The sequence below is a fragment of the Lonchura striata genome, chromosome Z (assembly GCF_050655825.1).
Source record: "Lonchura striata isolate lonStrDom1 chromosome Z, ASM5065582v1, whole genome shotgun sequence".
Lineage (NCBI taxonomy): Eukaryota > Metazoa > Chordata > Aves > Passeriformes > Estrildidae > Lonchura > Lonchura striata.
The window spans coordinates 63,869,268-63,887,272 of record NC_140740.1 but is presented as its reverse complement, the minus strand read 5'-3'; the positions used below and the strand labels follow the sequence as shown (position 1 = coordinate 63,887,272).

At 35.1% G+C, this 18,005-nt stretch overlaps 1 protein-coding gene and 1 long non-coding RNA gene across 4 annotated transcripts in view; one reads left to right on the top strand and one right to left on the bottom strand.

The window, feature by feature from the left end:
* LOC144248314 (uncharacterized) overlaps positions 1 to 15,073 on the top strand; it is a 46,403-nt gene extending 31,330 nt beyond the window's left edge. Inside the window, exon 3 of the long non-coding RNA XR_014951578.1 lies at positions 234 to 15,073. This is a non-coding gene — a long non-coding RNA (uncharacterized LOC144248314). The remainder of the gene's footprint in view (positions 1 to 233) is intronic.
* The window catches only part of RFK (riboflavin kinase), a 26,269-nt gene continuing 23,171 nt past the window's right edge, over positions 14,908 to 18,005 (bottom strand). For 2 of the 3 annotated variants that reach the window (XR_014951572.1, XR_014951573.1), the window contains one exon: positions 17,542 to 17,578. Coding sequence is in view for 1 of the 3 variants with exons in the window: in XM_077790204.2 (XP_077646330.2) it covers positions 17,448 to 17,578 (131 nt within the window). In the remaining 2 variants the exon portion in view is untranslated. Of the gene's footprint in view, positions 17,579 to 18,005 lie in introns of all 3 variants that reach the window. The other variant, XM_077790204.2, reaches the window with a different exon arrangement.

The window sequence follows — 18,005 nt, the reverse complement described above, 5'->3', positions numbered from 1 at the left end:
TAACAGATTACTGCACTAAGTAAATGTACCTTCACATGCAGTAAGCATAGGTTATACTACCTATGGTGCTTCAGGACATAAGTGATGTCTCCTGGGAAAAGCATTTGGAACAGATCTGTCTTTACAGTTCCACTAGATTGAGCAAATCTATACAGTGCTCTAAGGTTTATATATGTGGAATTGATAAAACCTGTTTGCATTTATGTGTTCTCTGACTAAATCTTTTTTTTTAGGTAACTGAGAAAGAGCCAAAGTAAACGAAGCTACTAGCAGTACTAATTAACTAATATTTACACATGTGCAAATTTTTATTAAAGGAGATAAATTCAATTTTATTTAAAAAAAAATCAAAATGAGAAAAAGTTGTTGTTACTTTATAAAACATCTTAAGGGAGTATAATATATATATCATTGAGATAAATGCTGAACTCACAATTTTCTGTTTGGAAGAAAATTAATTCCCTTCTCTAGGTCCTGAGAAAGAGGTTACCCTAATCAAGAATGACAAACAAATACTTGAAATTCTCATGCAATATTGGATTAAAAACAAAATAATTATTGAAAAAATTTCAGCTGTCCATACATAGGTTTTTTCCTAATATGACTTGCAATTATGGTTGACTGGTTTTGTGCAAATTAGACAGACTAATTTTCTGTTGTCAGTATCTCCTACTTGATTCTAAAAGAATAGCAGAGGCACGGGGACAAGGATGCAAAAAAACAGGAAACTCTGGAGCTCTATCATGTTTTCCACCTGAGATTTCTTAACTTCCTTCCAACAAGAACTAAAAAGTGGTTCTTTTCAGCATAGGAACTAAAACAAAACGTTCACTACATTGAAAACACCATATAAGTAATAACAATGCTTGAGAACAGTCTGTTTTAAACTCTTCTCTTAATGTAAACAACATTTGAAAGGTGATTTATTTATATACCACTTCTGCTTGAATACACCAACTATTGTGTGCAGAACAACTTGTTCATGAATTGACATTTTAATAATTGCCGCATAGAAATTTCTTATATAGACAAATAAGACAAGAAGGCATTTAACTTTGTTGGGTTTAATGTTTAAAATTAAGCTTAGCAGTAGGAAATCAGAAGAGAGCCAATACCACAAAATCAGTGCAGAGCGTCACTGAGTGTTCCATACTCTACTGATTTTATGGAGAACTGCCCAAAGAAAAGGTGAAAATGCATATGTTGAAACAGAAACCTGCCATCTTGTGTGTTGATTCAGTAGGAAAAACAATAAATAAATTATTAATTTAGAAGTAGATTTCACTGCGCTTGTGAATCTGATAATTGTTTAACTGAAGAAATTGTATAGCAAATTGTATGATTCAGTAAGTACAGCATATTTTCACTGATATAGACTGAAATGGAACATTGCACCTTACTTGAATTATTTCTTTTGTACGATGTTATGCAAATTACTGCAAATTTCAAGCATCAGAAAATGCATCTGGCAAATGAAGGATTTAAATCAGAAATTATATCGGAACCTCTGTATTTAATGTATGAACCTGTATGTTCCTATATTCCTTTGACAAGAGAGATATAACAGAAGGTGGTTTCTGGTGAAATAAATTTCTAAAGTATAGAAATAAAATTATAATACAGAAAATTTCAGATATACTTCTGAAACCACTTCAGCAGGAGCCACTATGCAATATTTGTTTTAAAAATGAAAGATATTCAAATTATTTTTATGGTATTAAAATCTATTGCTTCCAAAGATACAGATAAAATAGTTATGTGCATTGTGCAGGCTGCACTGCATCTGCTCATATTATTTCCTCACACACAGGCTCACATATACAAACTTTTATTTTACATTTCTCACTGATTCAAATTATTTTTGTCTAAGCCACCATTATCTTAACCTAGCTGAATATTTTATACACCTACATTTTATTCTGACTCTGCTTTTAAAATGAATAAATAATTAGATAAATGATGTCTTAGGCATTAATAAAGTGAGCCATCAGAAACATAAGCAAAATACTGCACAAGTACCGCATGTTATACAATATAATATTTAATTGTAGTATTTTATGTAATGCTCAACTTCAGACTTTTATGGAAAACAAATATTCAGTGATGAAATATCCTTGTAGTATTTAGTGTACATTATTTTCCACAATTTACACCCGAACACAGCTTATCTGCAAAAATTCATGCTTGATGGTACATTATCTTTTCTTTTACATGACCAGTTGTCTTGTTCCTGAAGATGAGTTCTCATGAAAATGGGATAAAATTTACTATAGCTTCTGACCCAAACACCTTTGGTGCATTTTAGCGCACAGGACACAAGCAGCCCCACGCCACAAGAGCTCATCACCTAATGTAAGGAACAATTTAACTAACAAAGAAACTCTGTTATGATCACAAAGGTCCAAACCCCTTGGTGATACTGCACATCTCTCAAGATCCTCTGCCATTCCAAGTCATGAGAAGTGTTTGTGACAGAAGCAGACACAGCTTGAGGTCTGGAAGGCAGTAAGTGTGTGCAGAACTGGATAGATGATACCCAATATACCAGATACACCTAGGGCACACCAACATCTCCTATGTGACAGAGGAGCTTGGAGTGAAAGAAGCAGAATTGCAAATAAAAACCTTTACTTTTAATAATATAATACTTTTAAGAACATATTACAGGTTTGAGGAAGGAACAAGGAATTTCAGTTGTTTGAATACATTATGGGACTCTAAAGCACCCAAAAATTCTCCTTTGACTGAGGCAGTAAACTTCTTATGTCCTGCTTAGTTTCTGGGAATCCTATTATCAAGAATGGAAGGGATTGGTTATTCATGACTGTTGAATATAGGGGTTTCTCCAAATACTTCTACTGTGGTCTTTTAAGACATAAAACAGTGCTCATCTAGAACTCTTCTTATAAACTGACACGCTTTCCAAAATGTCAATAATTTTCAAAACATGACATAATATTGACACAGCTCTGAATTGACTACTATAATATTTATTTTAATATTAAAAAAACTTGTCTTTTTCCTACCATCTAAAGGTTTATATAACTATACATACATATAACAGTTAAACATGTAGAACATTAAACTTCATGAGGGCTCTCCCTATATAACTGCTGTTACCAATACACTTAATTAATTTTATAACATTTACAAAGCTCCAAAAGCCTCAGAGAGTAGTGTGGTTTCCCCCCATTTTTGTATTAAGGAGAGGTACTACAAACTACTGTCTTACTGTCTGTTATTTCTTCTTTTCTCTTTCACCCTTTTACTCTCTTCATTTAATTCCTTCCCAAGATTCATTCTTCAGAAAAGGTTAAAATAGAGCACAAGACAACAATCACATTTACCAGGATCTAAGCAAGAGATGGTTAAGGAATGGGTCTCTTATACCACAAAATTACTGTGGTTTCAAGATCCAGAAGAAATATCCAATGCATGTTCAAAGAAGGATGACTACCCATAACTCTTAAGCATCTAAATCCTTTTCTTCCTCACCTGTTGTTATAAGTTGCTTCTTGGGCTTTCAATGGAATAGTTTCCTCTCTTCATTTCCACAGAGCAGAAAAAGAGAATATGAGAAGAAAACTAAGAAAATTAACGACTTTGCTATAGAACTTTTAAAAAACTAACATTTTAGAATATAACCCAGTTATACCAGTTAATAAAGTGGTCTTCCACATGGAAGACACAATTGGAAAAATCAATGAGAGGGAAGAAAAACAGCAGCAACATTAAATTAAATTTGGATTTAATGCTGATTATTTACTTACAAGGCTCTCCAAGTTTGCAACTCAATCCTGTGAGTGGCTATTCCTCTCTGGAAGGGCAAACTTTTTAATTATAAAGTCTTAGATCAAATGTTTCACAAAGCAGAATGCAGATTATGCCTGCCAGTCTCCTATATTACTCTATTTTGAGCCAAGACACAGAAGTAAGTTTTCGTATTTGACATCTACTAAAAAATGAATTGGTATACTATTCTCTGAATATTATAATAAGAATTATAATTTTATATATTTACTATATACTGTATAATACTAAATTTAAATAAGTAGCTGACACTTCAAAATTAATGATTTTTTTAAAAAAACTACAACAATCTCTTACATCTAAAGTGCTTTACTTAAGACAAGTTCTTTCTTTTCCTTCAAAAATTTGAAGTATTTCACTTCTCTGGTGCTTATGATATTAAAAAAGCATTGTAATTCCCTAAGGTGTATTAGTCAGGTTCAGAGTTAATGCAACTATACATACATGTAATATTGTATTATCTGGATATTAAAAGGATTAATTTCTCATACCCCCTCAAAATGAGGTGTGTTTGTTGTTTTTGTTTGTTTGTTTGTTTGTTTGTTTGTTTTTTATACTAACAAAGCATTTCAGTATTTGGTGTATGTTTATCTGCTACAGTGAAATATTATAGAGAAATTTTTCAGTTTTATCTAATCACATTTTTTTTAAAAAAACTTCACTCTGAATTTCACCAGAGGAAAATTAAACTCCTTTTTATTTCCTTATTGGGTCATACCATACTCCAAGGAACCAAATTGTTTTGAAGGGAAATTGAGCATAATAATTACAGCACAATAAATATTCATTCATACTCAATAAAAAATAATTCACTGTGGAATGAGTTTATGAGTTCTACATATATCAAGAATAAAACAGATTCCAGCTAATTGCATGTAACAAGAAGCAAAATAATAGATCCATTTCTATGGGTGTTATACTTTGGAGGTTTACTTACTTAAAAACAAATATCACTACATGTAAAATATAGAAGGTTTTAGAGATAACCTGTAGAACCTCCTAATAAAGGTTTCTTCACAATATGAGTTTGCCACTTGCAAATATGTGTTATGTTAGCAATTTCAATTTCATAATAGCACACAATTTCCCCCAGACTTCTTGTATTATTCAGTGTGGCATGTGGCAACTTGAACTTGCTTAGCAGTTCAGTCGCCTGTGTTGCACTATTGACCCATTCATGCAGTTAATTTTATGTTCACTGATGATAGTAATTACTTTACATTAATTGAAATAATTCACTTCCTTGTAAGTCTTTCAAATCCCATGATACTTACTTTAAAAATATTAATAAATATGCATACATCTGCATTGGATAAAAGCCTTGAAAGTATAGAGAACAAAACCACTGAAGGCAAATTTAACCTATCTCCTAACTACAGGGGTTAAACCAGCTAGGTAAACTGAGGCATCTTAGTAACGTTGGGATGCATGATGCTTTTAAGTCCCACTGGACACTTCAGTTCCATTTATTTCAGTATGAGCACTTTATAAAAAAAATCGAGATTGAAGGAAAGACTTTGGTAAGAATGTCACAGGAGTGGGTACTTCTATTTGCTGGTTATGTGAGATAAGTGTAGAATTGCCCTTCAGCTTCCTGAAAATTTCAGCCTTGAGATATATTTTGAAAGAGATCTATATGCAAACAAAAATAAAACTGTTTAAGTATGAGCACTGAATTTATTTTAAAATTTACTTTTTAGAGAGATGAATACTATTAAATACTGGAAATTATCAGGAAGGCAAAATGAATGCGTAGTCCTCATACCTGGTTGAATACCATCTCAGAAAGAAATAGTATTATATCAGAAGGGACAAATCTAGAAAATTACTACTTTTTCATATTTAAAAATAAGTTATAAGACTTCTAGTAGGGAACATTTTACACTGCCATAACATTACTATTTAATTATTAATTTATAATTTTCTAAATTACAAAGCATATTACACTTCAGGCAGCTAAATAACATCACAAAACAGTCTTAGTCATTTCCTAACAAAATCATTCTGAATGTTAAGACTTTGATGTTGTCCTGGTTTGTAAGATAAGCTTGTATTTTATTTGCCATCTGTTGGAGGTTGGGCAGGTTTGTTATCTCTTCCAAGAACAATGGTTTGCTCCCAAGAGGTAATCGTTTGTTAATGGGCCATTGACTGACTCACTGCAGGCCTGGTAACGTAACACCATCCCATTGTGAGATGTTCCACCCAGAGGGGGAAGCCAAGCACTCTTTTATAGTATAAAGTGGTACCTTTTGGGGGACAGAGCAGCTCTTTCTTTGCGGGATTTCCCAGAGAAGCAGCTCCTTCGGCAAGATTCCCAGAGGAAGTCCGGCCCCACTGCCACCAGATCTTCAGAGAAAACTATACCCTTCTAAAGATCACCACTGCAGCTGCAATTCATCAGCCACTGCAAGAGGAGCAGCTGTCATTTCAACCCGACTGCTACCAACACCCCGAATCCTCAGGATGTGGACTTTGTCACTAGTTTTGTTTGTACCGATTGCATTTGCCTTTTTAAATTGTTATTTAGTTTCTCCTAGTAAAGAATTGTTACTCCCATTCCCATATCTTTGCCTGAGAGCCTTTTAATTTAAAAATCCTAGTAATTCGGAGGGAGGGGGTTTACCTTCTCCGTTGCACAGGAGGCTTTTGCCCTCCTTCACAGACTCCTGTCTTGTCAAACTAAGACAGATGTTTACTTAAAATAAGGTATTTGAAGCCATAAAATATATATCTATGTGAGATTAACAGAAGGGGATTTTTAAGAATGCTTAGATGTGTGAGTTATTCGACGTCACTAGAACTATTTGAATGAGCCTCAAAAAAATTAAGTATTTCTGTTTTTCTACTACATGAAAAATAGACACACAAAGAAACATCAACTAAAATTCTGAGTGCTTGAAAGTGTGACAGGACATGTGCATGCAGTTGATTGTTCTAGAAAGATTCCTTTCAGTTTTTCTTGGTCCACTTAATTTCAAGCATACTGTGTCCCATTAATATTTGCCACCAGCTGTGGAGATGTTCCTCATGGAGTAGAAATATTTTTCTTCTTCTCTTGGATTTGAATGAATGCTATGTGTGAATCACCTGTTGAAGGTAAATGGATCAAAAGTTTTATTTTCACTAGAACTAGAAGAAAGACAAAGCATATTACGAATTCTTGTGTTGGCAGATGGAAGTGCCCAGTGATTCTGCCTCCTTCCTATTCCAGTATGTATATAGTGAGATAAGTGGAAGATCATTTGTTCACTGTGATATGCTCGATTACCTTGGTTTGCATAAGAATGTACTGGTGTGTCTTTGAAATGCTTATTTGCTTACAAGGTGATAAGGAGGTTGAGATTAGAGCCCTGGGTGTGTGTATCTGGTCTGCTCGCTGTATCTCAAAAGAAGAGACTTAGAAGCTATCACAACGACCAGACTCAGACTACATCTGGAGAGTCACGCCTGCAAGGAGAAGGGGGGGGATAAAAGGAAGGTGGGGACAGAACATTTTTGCGCGCCGTTGGTGGAGCAGGAGACTCCCCGGCCGCCCAGCGCTGTGCTTTGCCTGCCTTACTCGCTTGCTATTTTAAATAAAATTGCTTTATTGAATTAAGACACTTCAAATTGTCGTGTCACAATTTATAACATATAGGGCAAGCTCAACTGTATTTTTAAGTTTTGAACAAAAATTAACCTTCTCATTTCAAACAATGACAAAATGGAAAAATTGATTGCATGTGATGTTGATGGTTTTCTATCCTATAAACTCAAATCACAGAACAGTATCACATAACACCTTAGAAACTTGGCAAAATTAACTAGACAAGTTTTAATTTTTTGTTCCACTCTTTGTTATCTTAATTGTATTGTTTTTAATGCAGTAGGTGACCAGAAGAAGTCAGTGAGTGAGTGAGTGCTCGAGTGGGCTAGTGGGCAAGCGAGAGAGTTTGCCCTGTAGTTTCTTATACTAGTTTTGGCTAATAGTGAACTTTTAGAAAACTTTCCAGGTTGACTTCCATTTTTCTGACTTGCAGTAAGGCAAGTAAGATTATTTTAGCAGCACAACTGATGAACTGTATTAGACCTTATGGTTTGCTCCTGCAATAGTCAGGAAGTATTTTCTGATCTTTATTGTTGCTTTACACACCCAGTCATTCACTCAAGCCATTTATCTAATTGTGAATTTTATTACTGTTCTGTTGTGTAGGGTCTAAAAAAGAGCAGATGTTCCTTATTGGTAGGGGAACCAAAATTCATTTTTTAAACAGACATGTAAAATCCATAAGCAGTAGTAGACATTTGAAGCACTCTTACAAGTGAATGAATAACCTTGTGATCCTAGCAGAAAAGGTAAAAAAATCTCATAGAATCTGGCTCTGCAGAAGATACCAAATGTGGCTGTCCTAGTTTCAAAAAAGAATTGCTGTAGGCACATGAAATAATAAATGTTTACCCAAAACACAGAAACATGACAATGCTATTCTTTTTCTCCATGTGACTCTTCCGAGTTCTGTCTCAAATGTGCCTGCAGGTGAAATACCTACAGCTGTAATCTGGACAAATATCTCCAGCTACTTGGAACCAACTTCCACTTAGGAGGCTTCAATAAAACCTGTTTTTTCAGAAAGAGGTGATGATTTCCTTTGCTATTAATCTAGTTTTAGCTTGTGCTGTAGTAGAGTATCAGGATACGACAGACCAGCATCATTTCTTTCTAGTACGAAACTGGAGTCATCCTGTGATACATATTCCTGCACAGAGAAAAAAACCCCAAACAACAAAACAAACAATTCCACAATTTACAATACAAATATCTATGATCATGCAGAGTCCAGGAAAAAGAAATCATAGCTGAGAAGAAAACAGTACTGACTGAAGGTATGTTTCAATGAATAGAAGATTAGCACAGGAAGCATGGGCAGGTTTGGGGACTGAGAAATTAATTTTTCCAGTTCAGAATTGCATTAAATTAGACTAGCTGTGTTTCCTTGTCACCTATTCTGTGTGTTTTCATGGAGGTATCTGAAAAAAATAAAGATCTAAAAATAGAATGTATTCATAGTGCCATCAGACCAAACCACCTACACCTACACCTCATCAGTAATGAGATCTCTGTGACCATTTGGAAGGGTATTACTGTCTTCCTATTAACAAATTCTGTAGCGATTTTCAGATTTGTACCTAAGATTTCCAAGAACTGTGAAGAGTTTTAGTGCTGGAATAGACAGAATGGGCAGAGCACAACAGTAGCTTCTTAAATGAATTAAGCTTTAGCTCAAGAAATGACACATCATGATCAGTTTCTTGGTTTCCAGATATAGAAGAGATGAGCTAGATGTATGACAAAGTAGTCATAAAGTAGATAAAGTCACGAGAATCAATGTGACATTAAGACAGAGCCTAGCCTGTACAGGATTTTTAAAGGAAAGGTGTTTCAGTTTAGGTGAAATAAAATTATATAGAAATAGCTAAAGAAAGAAACACCAACCAACAAGAAAGTACACATATTGGTAAAACCAGTTCAGTAGGTATGAAACAGTACATTTTTGTCTTTAAAAAACCATAAAAGCAAAACAATAATTTAATTGAGTGGTTCATCTGGAGTAAATGCTCAATTTATAGAATGTGGTTAGTTTACAGTAGACTCTGATCCATGATTTCATAAAAATTTCAGATTCATACATCATAAACAGGGGAGTTCTATATGCTTCACTTGCAACCAGAAGAGCTACAGACTGAACTTTTTAAACAGAGACTTACAGGATCCTCAAGTAAAACATGGTAGTAGACACTAGAGCACAGAAAGTACAACAAAACAGTTCATCAAGAAGACATGAGTAAGCATTTGTCTTCATATGAGACTTGTTTTTTTGCAATGACCAGGTGCAGGAAGTGCAGGAGAGATGAAGACTCCAAACTGGCAGTCTTCCCATGAAGGCAAGAAACTCTGTTATTAATTAATTAGTTCTCCTGCGTCATTTTTGCAACAACATGTAATACTTTCCTGAGTAAAATTTTAACTGAGAAGTTAAAGATCTTTATATCACTAAACACAGGCATTTGCAGTTTTCATTTAGCAATGGTTCAAAGGCCAAGGATAAACATTTTACCTTTTCATTACTGTTTTTCTTTGCAACTTTGTGAGGCTGTTTTGGGGGAACATCTAGTTATGTTACTAGAAGTAATACTCTGCACAGGTTTCAGTAGGAAAATCTTCTGTATCACAACTACTTGTTCTATGAAGTTTTAGGCATTAAAAAATGTTTTTAAATAAAAGAAAGTGTAATCACACTCCTTTTTTTGGCAAGAGATGTGTACAAATTGAAGCATTTAAAAATTTACATCTGATTGTGACATTAAAGGCTGTCACTTGAAAAACATATTGATACCACCTGTTTGTGTACATTCCCATCTGCAGGTGACTGGCAACTACTACAGAAAACAATAAAATCTACTAAAGGAGCAAATATTAAAGGCAGGGGGCAGGAGGTCTGTACTCCACCTTAAAAGAGCTTCATTTTTACTTGCAAGGCTTCAGATGTTTCTGAAATTATATTCTTCAGCAGTAGTTAATCTCTTCTCAATATAGCAAGATAAGAAGCCTATTTTATTGCTAGTTAATTATTTTTTTATATTACAACCATTACCTTGTCAGGACCAAGGTCAATTTTAACTGTAATTCAGTTATGCTTTTGATTTAGTTCTTCACACTCATAACCAGGATTAAACTAAACATAAACTAGGGTAAATTAGATGAAGGCAAAAAAGAAAAATGAGAATTACTATCTATTACATAGATTTTAGGAATCTCTGACAACAGAATGAAGGACATCCTACTGCAGGTAGATACCAGAAAGAGAGGGATCTTTACTTCAGCTAAGGTTTTAGAGTAAAGTGAAACACATTCCTTAAAACTACATGGCTGTCCAATATACCATCAACAACTTGACACTTTTTCAGAGCATGCCAAATGACCAGAGTCTAAAAGGGAAAAAAAAGTTTAGGATTCACACGGCAGTGGGGCTAGATGAATGGAAAACACGAGTACTGCTCAACTCAACAAAATTAAGATGAAACATCTAGGTGTCTTAGAGTATTCCTTATATTCTTAGAGATGACACCAAGTAGGATACTCTGTAAGGATTTGTTCAATAATAGTAATGAAAAAATATGAAGCTAGAAAATAGTCTCACAAAGTCTGGAGAGAGTGAATTTCTGCATCTCACATGAGTGATGAGATGTCATCAGCAAGTTGCTTTGAGTATTATGTGTATAAGCAAGCTAAAAATGTTTGTGTGCTATCACAGCTAGGTACATCTAGAGGCTTAAAAGAGACTTGGACTACACTCTATCCCCAGGGACATTGAGACAGATGGGGCTGCTGTACATTTTAATCTGCTCTGTCGAAAAATGGATCTTCAGCAAGAAAGAAAAAAAAAAAGCAAATATAGATAGTATGTCAGTGAGAGAAAGAAGTTATCTAAACTCTTAGGACCTTGCCAGTGCAGGAAACCTTGCAAGACATCCACATCCTTCCACTAAAAAAAGCTAAGGAAAGCAGAACAAAAATGATAATTCTCCCCAAGGATGAAACTTAAAGGAAAATGGAAAAGGCATTTTAAAAAGTCTTTGTGTTGCTTGTTCTTCACTCTGCTGGGGTACTACTAATCCATACCAAAATATTTAACTAATACATAGATACAGCAAAGAGGCTAGTCAAAGTTTTCTTTGAGAAATCACGGAACACTGGGGTGGTCTCTGCAGCCCCCAGCAGCTGGAGATAAGGCACACCTCTCCACCTGCACTTGGCTTAAGTTCAGATGGCAGAATGAGTTATTGGGACAGACCACACTGAATAGTACTGGCTTTTTTTTTTTTTCCTAGGGTAGTCTGTAATAATTTTGCTAACATTCTGACTATAAAGATTAACTACTATTGTATTTGCACTATAATCTCCGAAAAGGGAGACCTTAACATTGGTCAAGTTACTTCTGTAGCCATTATTTTTCCTCCCCACTACCTGACTGGCTGGTGTGCTCAGCTGAAAAGTATTTCAACCTTTCAGAAAGGAGAAACAGGAAAAACAAAACACTTAACAGAGTAAGGATGAGGATGATGTGCTGAGCTCCCATGTGCTGGATACTTGGCCTAACTGCAGCCTTTTCTAACAATCCTGATTTCCACCTCTCAGAAAAATTTCCCAGCAGCTCTTCAATCAGACATCCCCACAAACATCCAGGTAAATAAGCTACACCTGGACCCAGTGACTCAGATGACTGTTTTCAATCTCAGGGACTTGAATTACTGATTTTCCTTCCTGCCCACTACACCCTTCTGCTTAAGCTAGCATCTTCTAGCTCATCTTGCTCCACTACTTCTGCATTGATGTGACTCCACTGCTGGGTGACTCCAGAGAGCTGCAGTCCAGCTCCTGGATGCTCTTGTTCCTCACTGAAACTGACTTCGAGTTTTGAGTGTCCTAATCCACTCTTCTTTTGCCCCTGACATCACCATGAAAGGCAGACACCTGGTTTGCTTGCCCTTAAAGCTCCTCTCTGCACCACAATTAGCTGTGGCTGCCAGGAGAAACTGTAGCTGACAAGAGCAAATAAGAAACCTGGGCAGACAGCTTAGGGGTGAGAATGGCCCTGTGAATGGACCTAATTGGTTAACTCTAGGAACAGTTTTTCACACTAAATGGCTGCGTCAATTTATTTCCTTAAACAAAGTTCAAAAATCAATGGAGCTCATAAAAAGAAGTAGTAAATGTTTAGAATAGCTTATAGACCAAGAGAGTTATATCCTTCCTGAACTCCTTTGCCATTGCTCACTCTTCCTTTCAGAATTATGCAGCACAACCTGACCTTTTTCTGGTCAGCACTTCAGCCTGGGTTTCATGTCCCACGCTTGCCCTGACAGTCTGCATCTTTCTCCTGTAATATGCATTATTTGAAGAACCCTGCCAGGACTCTACAAATTCACTGGAACCCCTCTTCAGGGAAATGACAGAATGGTGATAATAGGGAAAAAAAAAAAAAAAAAAAAGGCAAAAGTCCATCACAGTCCTTGCAGTTCATGAAGAGCTGTTTCACAAATTTCAAAACACCAACAAAATCTGGTAAAGAGTTTCAAGATGAGGCTCAGCATTTAATTTTTTTTAATGCTGACTTTCTCCTGCTAAAGATATCATGTGATTCTTTGTGAAGACTAAAGAAAAGTGATCACTGTATTTGAAGGGAAATAAGATGACCTTTGTTGTGTTGTGATATTTTCTTAACTTTTTTTCTAGGAAAGAGAGCATTTGGGTGTGTACCTTGTGCATACAGATAAAGTTTATTGGGTGAAATGCGTAACTCAGGCTGTTTTACAGATGAATACAAAGTCCAAGAGACATTTGGAAGCATTTTCTCCTGTGATTTGTAGACGAAACTTTTAACTATTGAACACAATGTGAACAATGGAGAATTTCCTGTAAGGATAGGCTGTCTTGATATTTCTTGTTTACAGCTAACATGCCACTGTACAGTGAAGAAGGCTCCTGCCCACCCTGCTGAGGTGACTTCAAACTGGCAGACAGCCCAGGTTGCTTTGACTGTAGCAAAAATCCCAAGCTATGACCTTGCCTGAAGAGCAGTACTGGCGTTTAAGGGCTTTATGACTGACTGCACTGACATTTAAAAATGAAAAGGCAGAAAAAAACTGAAGTTTGATGCTGAGCTGAAGGTACATAACATAATGCCTCTGCACCATCACCAGAACAGGCTGGGCTTACTTAAAGCTGATTTGCAATGTCACTTTTCGTCCTGCATTTTTAAAAACATCCATGCTTTCCATAAAACAGTTGACTAGAAAGTACCTATTTCAATGGAGAGCAATCTGTATCTCATTGGCTTTGAAACAGCTACAGCATCTTGCATATAGATTAGTGGAGTGAAAAAAATGTGATTAACCCAAATGGATACAACTGGGAAAACCAGTCTTCAGTTTTTTCTAGATACTACAGTTAAAAATGTTTCTGAGTGTTTTGTGTTTCTAGCCTAAGGGTAGAAGTGAGTTGTATTTGTGTCCCTGTTAGCTTCTCTGCTTCTGACTACTCTTAACTAATAAAAAACTGTATAGCTGCCCTACCAAGCCCCTGTTTTTTAGCCTTATACCATCACAGCTCTAAGAGTACAACTCCAGTACTGGAAGGGTGCGAGAGTATCTCCGAAACATTAAAAATGGTACTCCAACCTTATGACATTACTTCTTCCACCAATTACCTCCACAGTATTCATTTGTTTAAAATTTATCAGAAATATTCTATACCTCAACAGCTAATTAATCTAATTCCAGTGGTTTAAATAGTGTTCCATCACAAAGAGAGAGTTTGAATTTATTGTGAAACATAGTCCAAAAGTACACAGGTAAAAAGAACTTCTGTCTTCTTTATGATCTTCTTGGGCTACAGAGAACTGAAAAAAGCAGACAGTATTTCCAACAGAAATTTTCCACATATCTTTTAAAGTGGTTCAGCACTTTCAAACTATGCCAAAGGGAATAAATAGAACTCAGTGGGGTGATCTACCTTAAAGGGATACAACAAAGCAACTTTTTTAGCATTACTGGATACATTATACTACAGAAGAGGATGCTCTTCATATAAAGAACATTGCTATAAAGAACAAAGTCTTCACACGAAAGTGCATAGAAGTGCTGTTTTTTGCTGTCAGTATGGTTAGATGGCTAAGAGAATAGACTGAGCCTTAAAATAGTTCCTTCATATTTTTGATAATAAATAGCTATGGAGCTGTTAATCACTTAAGAGTTATCTTTACAAATGAATTGATTTTGAGAAGGACTAATTTTTAAGCCGTAATTCTTGAGTGGATTTTTTTTTGTGTGTTAGATACTCCTAAAGACTTCATGATCACCCTGTAACTTTGACATTGTTCTGTGGATTTAATCATTGCACCTTCAGAACAAAGAGGAATATAAAATCATGTAAAGATTTAGAAATTCAAAATAAGGCACTCATCCCCATAAAGTTTTGCCTAAAACTGAAACAACTGAAACAACTCCTTTGCTAGGAGTGGCAAATGAAAGGAAATCCAAGACAAGAAGAATAAATTTGTCAATTACAGTTCCTTTAGTAATGGTACAGTGCAACAGCATCAACCAAAATACAGCTACTTGTACATAATACAAAAATAAAGTTTATATTGTGTTAGGAATTACATATTGAGCTTAAAGAGCAATGCATAACATTTTCTCTTAAATAACATGGTCAGGTACACTCAGCCAAATGGATGTACTAACACACTCTCTTTGAAGACAAACACCTAAAGAGCAGTTTCTTAGTTCAGTGTATTCATATATCATACTTCAGCTAGGATATGAGAGCAAGTTAAGTCTTTCAAGTTTTCCCTTTGCTACTGTTCTTTATCCATAGCACAGTAGTTCTACAATCAAATGGTGAGTTGAATTTTTGATAGTGGCATTTATTAGCAGATACAGAAAAGTATTATTCAGAACCAGCCTAAGGCACCATAGTTTACACAACAGACCCAAGACATTACTGGCAAAAATCAATTTTAAAGGCAGCTACAGGTGTTTAGCTACAGTACCATGATGAACAACAATCTAATGTTGACAACATACTCTATTGACTAGTGTGGCTTCTGCTTATTTTCTAGAAAGAGTAGTAAAATATATGATTTTAATGTTACTACAATCTGAAGAATGCATAAACTCTTAGCAAAAAAAATTTATCCCTTTATCTCTGCTTTTTAAAATTTCAATCACCAATCTTCCAAGAGATTTTACAGACTTTTTAAAAATACAGTTTCTAACACATTATATAGTAAAAAGCCCAGTAAATTATTTCTTTTCTCCTTTAAAAGAAAGTAGATTGTCCCATGTCCATCTCTCCAAAATGTATTGTATCTGCCTCTGCTATCAACACCACTGGCGAAGAATTCATTTAAGCAAAATCAACTTTTCTCCTGAAATCCTAAAGAGCAAACATGAGCCATCTTCCCTAATAACAGCCCATGTTACTGGCTAGAATTTAAAGCAATATGAAGTGAAACTAACGACAGCACTCACCACAAAGATTGAAACAGCTGTTTTGGAAAAACTCAAATTCTAGAGTAAAAGGTAGGATAAGAATAGGACAAGGAGTAAATTAATCAAATTTCACTACAGAAATTGTGCGTTCCATATTGAACATCATAGTTCAGACAGAGAATCACAGCTGAGACATATTTAAAGAAGTATTTTGAATTTCAGAATATGTCCAAGACATATCAGAGAGCGATGTCAAAAAGTTATAATTTTGACAGTCACTGTAGCTAACCTGCTTCCATTCACCCAGGGATAGAAAAATTTATCAGAGGAAAAGAAGACTAGGTATTGATTCACACATCATATACTTATTTCAAAGTATTTTTCAAATTACATCAACTGTCACACCTCCTTCCACTTAGCTATCATAGAATAGTTAGGGTTATAAGGGACATTCAGAGATCATCTAGTCCAACCCTCACTTGTATCCCCACATTTCACAATAAGACTGTCTGCAACTACTTATAAAAAATAACCAATATTCCTTCTAGTGTTGATACATTATGTAATAAATCCCCAAAGGTTTTCATTTGTGTATTTATCTACTTGGTCTCCCAAAACCTTGGCTCTTACCTGCACCTAGAGCAGAGTGTTGATGAAATTTTTCTGTGCCTTACAATAATGCAAACCTTGAAGCCAGTCATTTTATTGCCAGTGCAGTGAATAACCTCAAGATTTCCCTATGAAAACTACCAGCAGCACATAAAATGCAAATTTGTGTTTCACTACCTCTTTTCCTTTAAGGTGCAATGACCAGAAGTCTTGTTATATTGTTTATTCATCTTTTACGCCTGAACCTTAAAGTTTATCAGCTTTCACACTTCTACTCATTTTTTGAAATTAAGTGAAACACTTCTTCAGAATTAAATGACACAAGTCATGAGTTATCATATGTTCTGTCAAGTGTGAAGAAATATAGTTCAGATTCTAGCAATACAATGAGCAATAGCAATTACTTCCATTTCAAATAAACTTAAAATAAATAATTTCAATTAAAGTAACAGCTTCAACCATAACAGCCGTGCAGCATATAAAAAAACAAGAACTACAAGGAATTAATCTTGCTATTGTTATCTAATCATATCTAGCCACAGGAATTTTCTGAGTTAACAGACACCAACATTTTCTAAGCTAAAACTCAGATCTAAGAATTACATAGAAAATGGGACAAGAACATTATGTTAAGAACAGACGCTCTTCATTAAATGAGCTAACCACACCTCATGGTTACAATTAAAATTGGTCATGTTCTGAATGTGCTCAGATCTCCAAAGACCTGGTAACATTAGGATACATTGTACATTGCTTGTCTATAATCACTTAGTACAGCCTTCTTGTTCTTTTGCATGACTGGGCTAATGATGACTTAAGCAAAACAGAAGTCATCTTGTACGGTTGTTCTGATCTCAGTCACCTAACAGACATGACACAAAAGTATCTATGACAGCAGTGCAAATACAAAAGCGCCATGACATAGGAGAAAATAAGAAAAAAGAAAAAAAAGAAAGGAATTAAAAAAAAAAAAAGAGGCTGTATGGTTTTTCTCAGCGATTGTTTACTATTTTGCCTTCTGGCAGATGAAAAAAGTTATCTTCTTTGAGTTTAAGATGTTCTGGTAGATCTAGCTGTCTTTTTGCTTCTTCAATGTCCTCCTGAATTGCTGAAATGAGTGCATCTGAAAAAGGTAAGAATAGGGATATTTAAAAGTTGGTTTGTATTCTGAGCAAATAATAAGTGAAAATAAGGTACCACAAAATGTCAAACAACAATCACAGAAGTAGAATATAACTATGAGGTTTGAAAGGCAGAATTCTCTTCTTTAAACTTTTTTTTTTAACATGCTAGAGTTGCATTTTCATCTGTTATCAGCACTATTATCTTTGTTTGCCAAAAGACACATTAGCAGTTCTGTTTCAAAACTAACAAAACTGCATTTTAAGAAGAAATCAGTACACTTGACTTTTATGACAAGCCCAATATTTTAACATTACTCCTCAGACAAGCGAAAGAAAAATGCAGGTCTTTAGTGTGATACATAAGAAGATGTGGGGGTATGTTTTTTGGTTTTAAATTACAAAAACATTTTACTGACATTTTAAAGG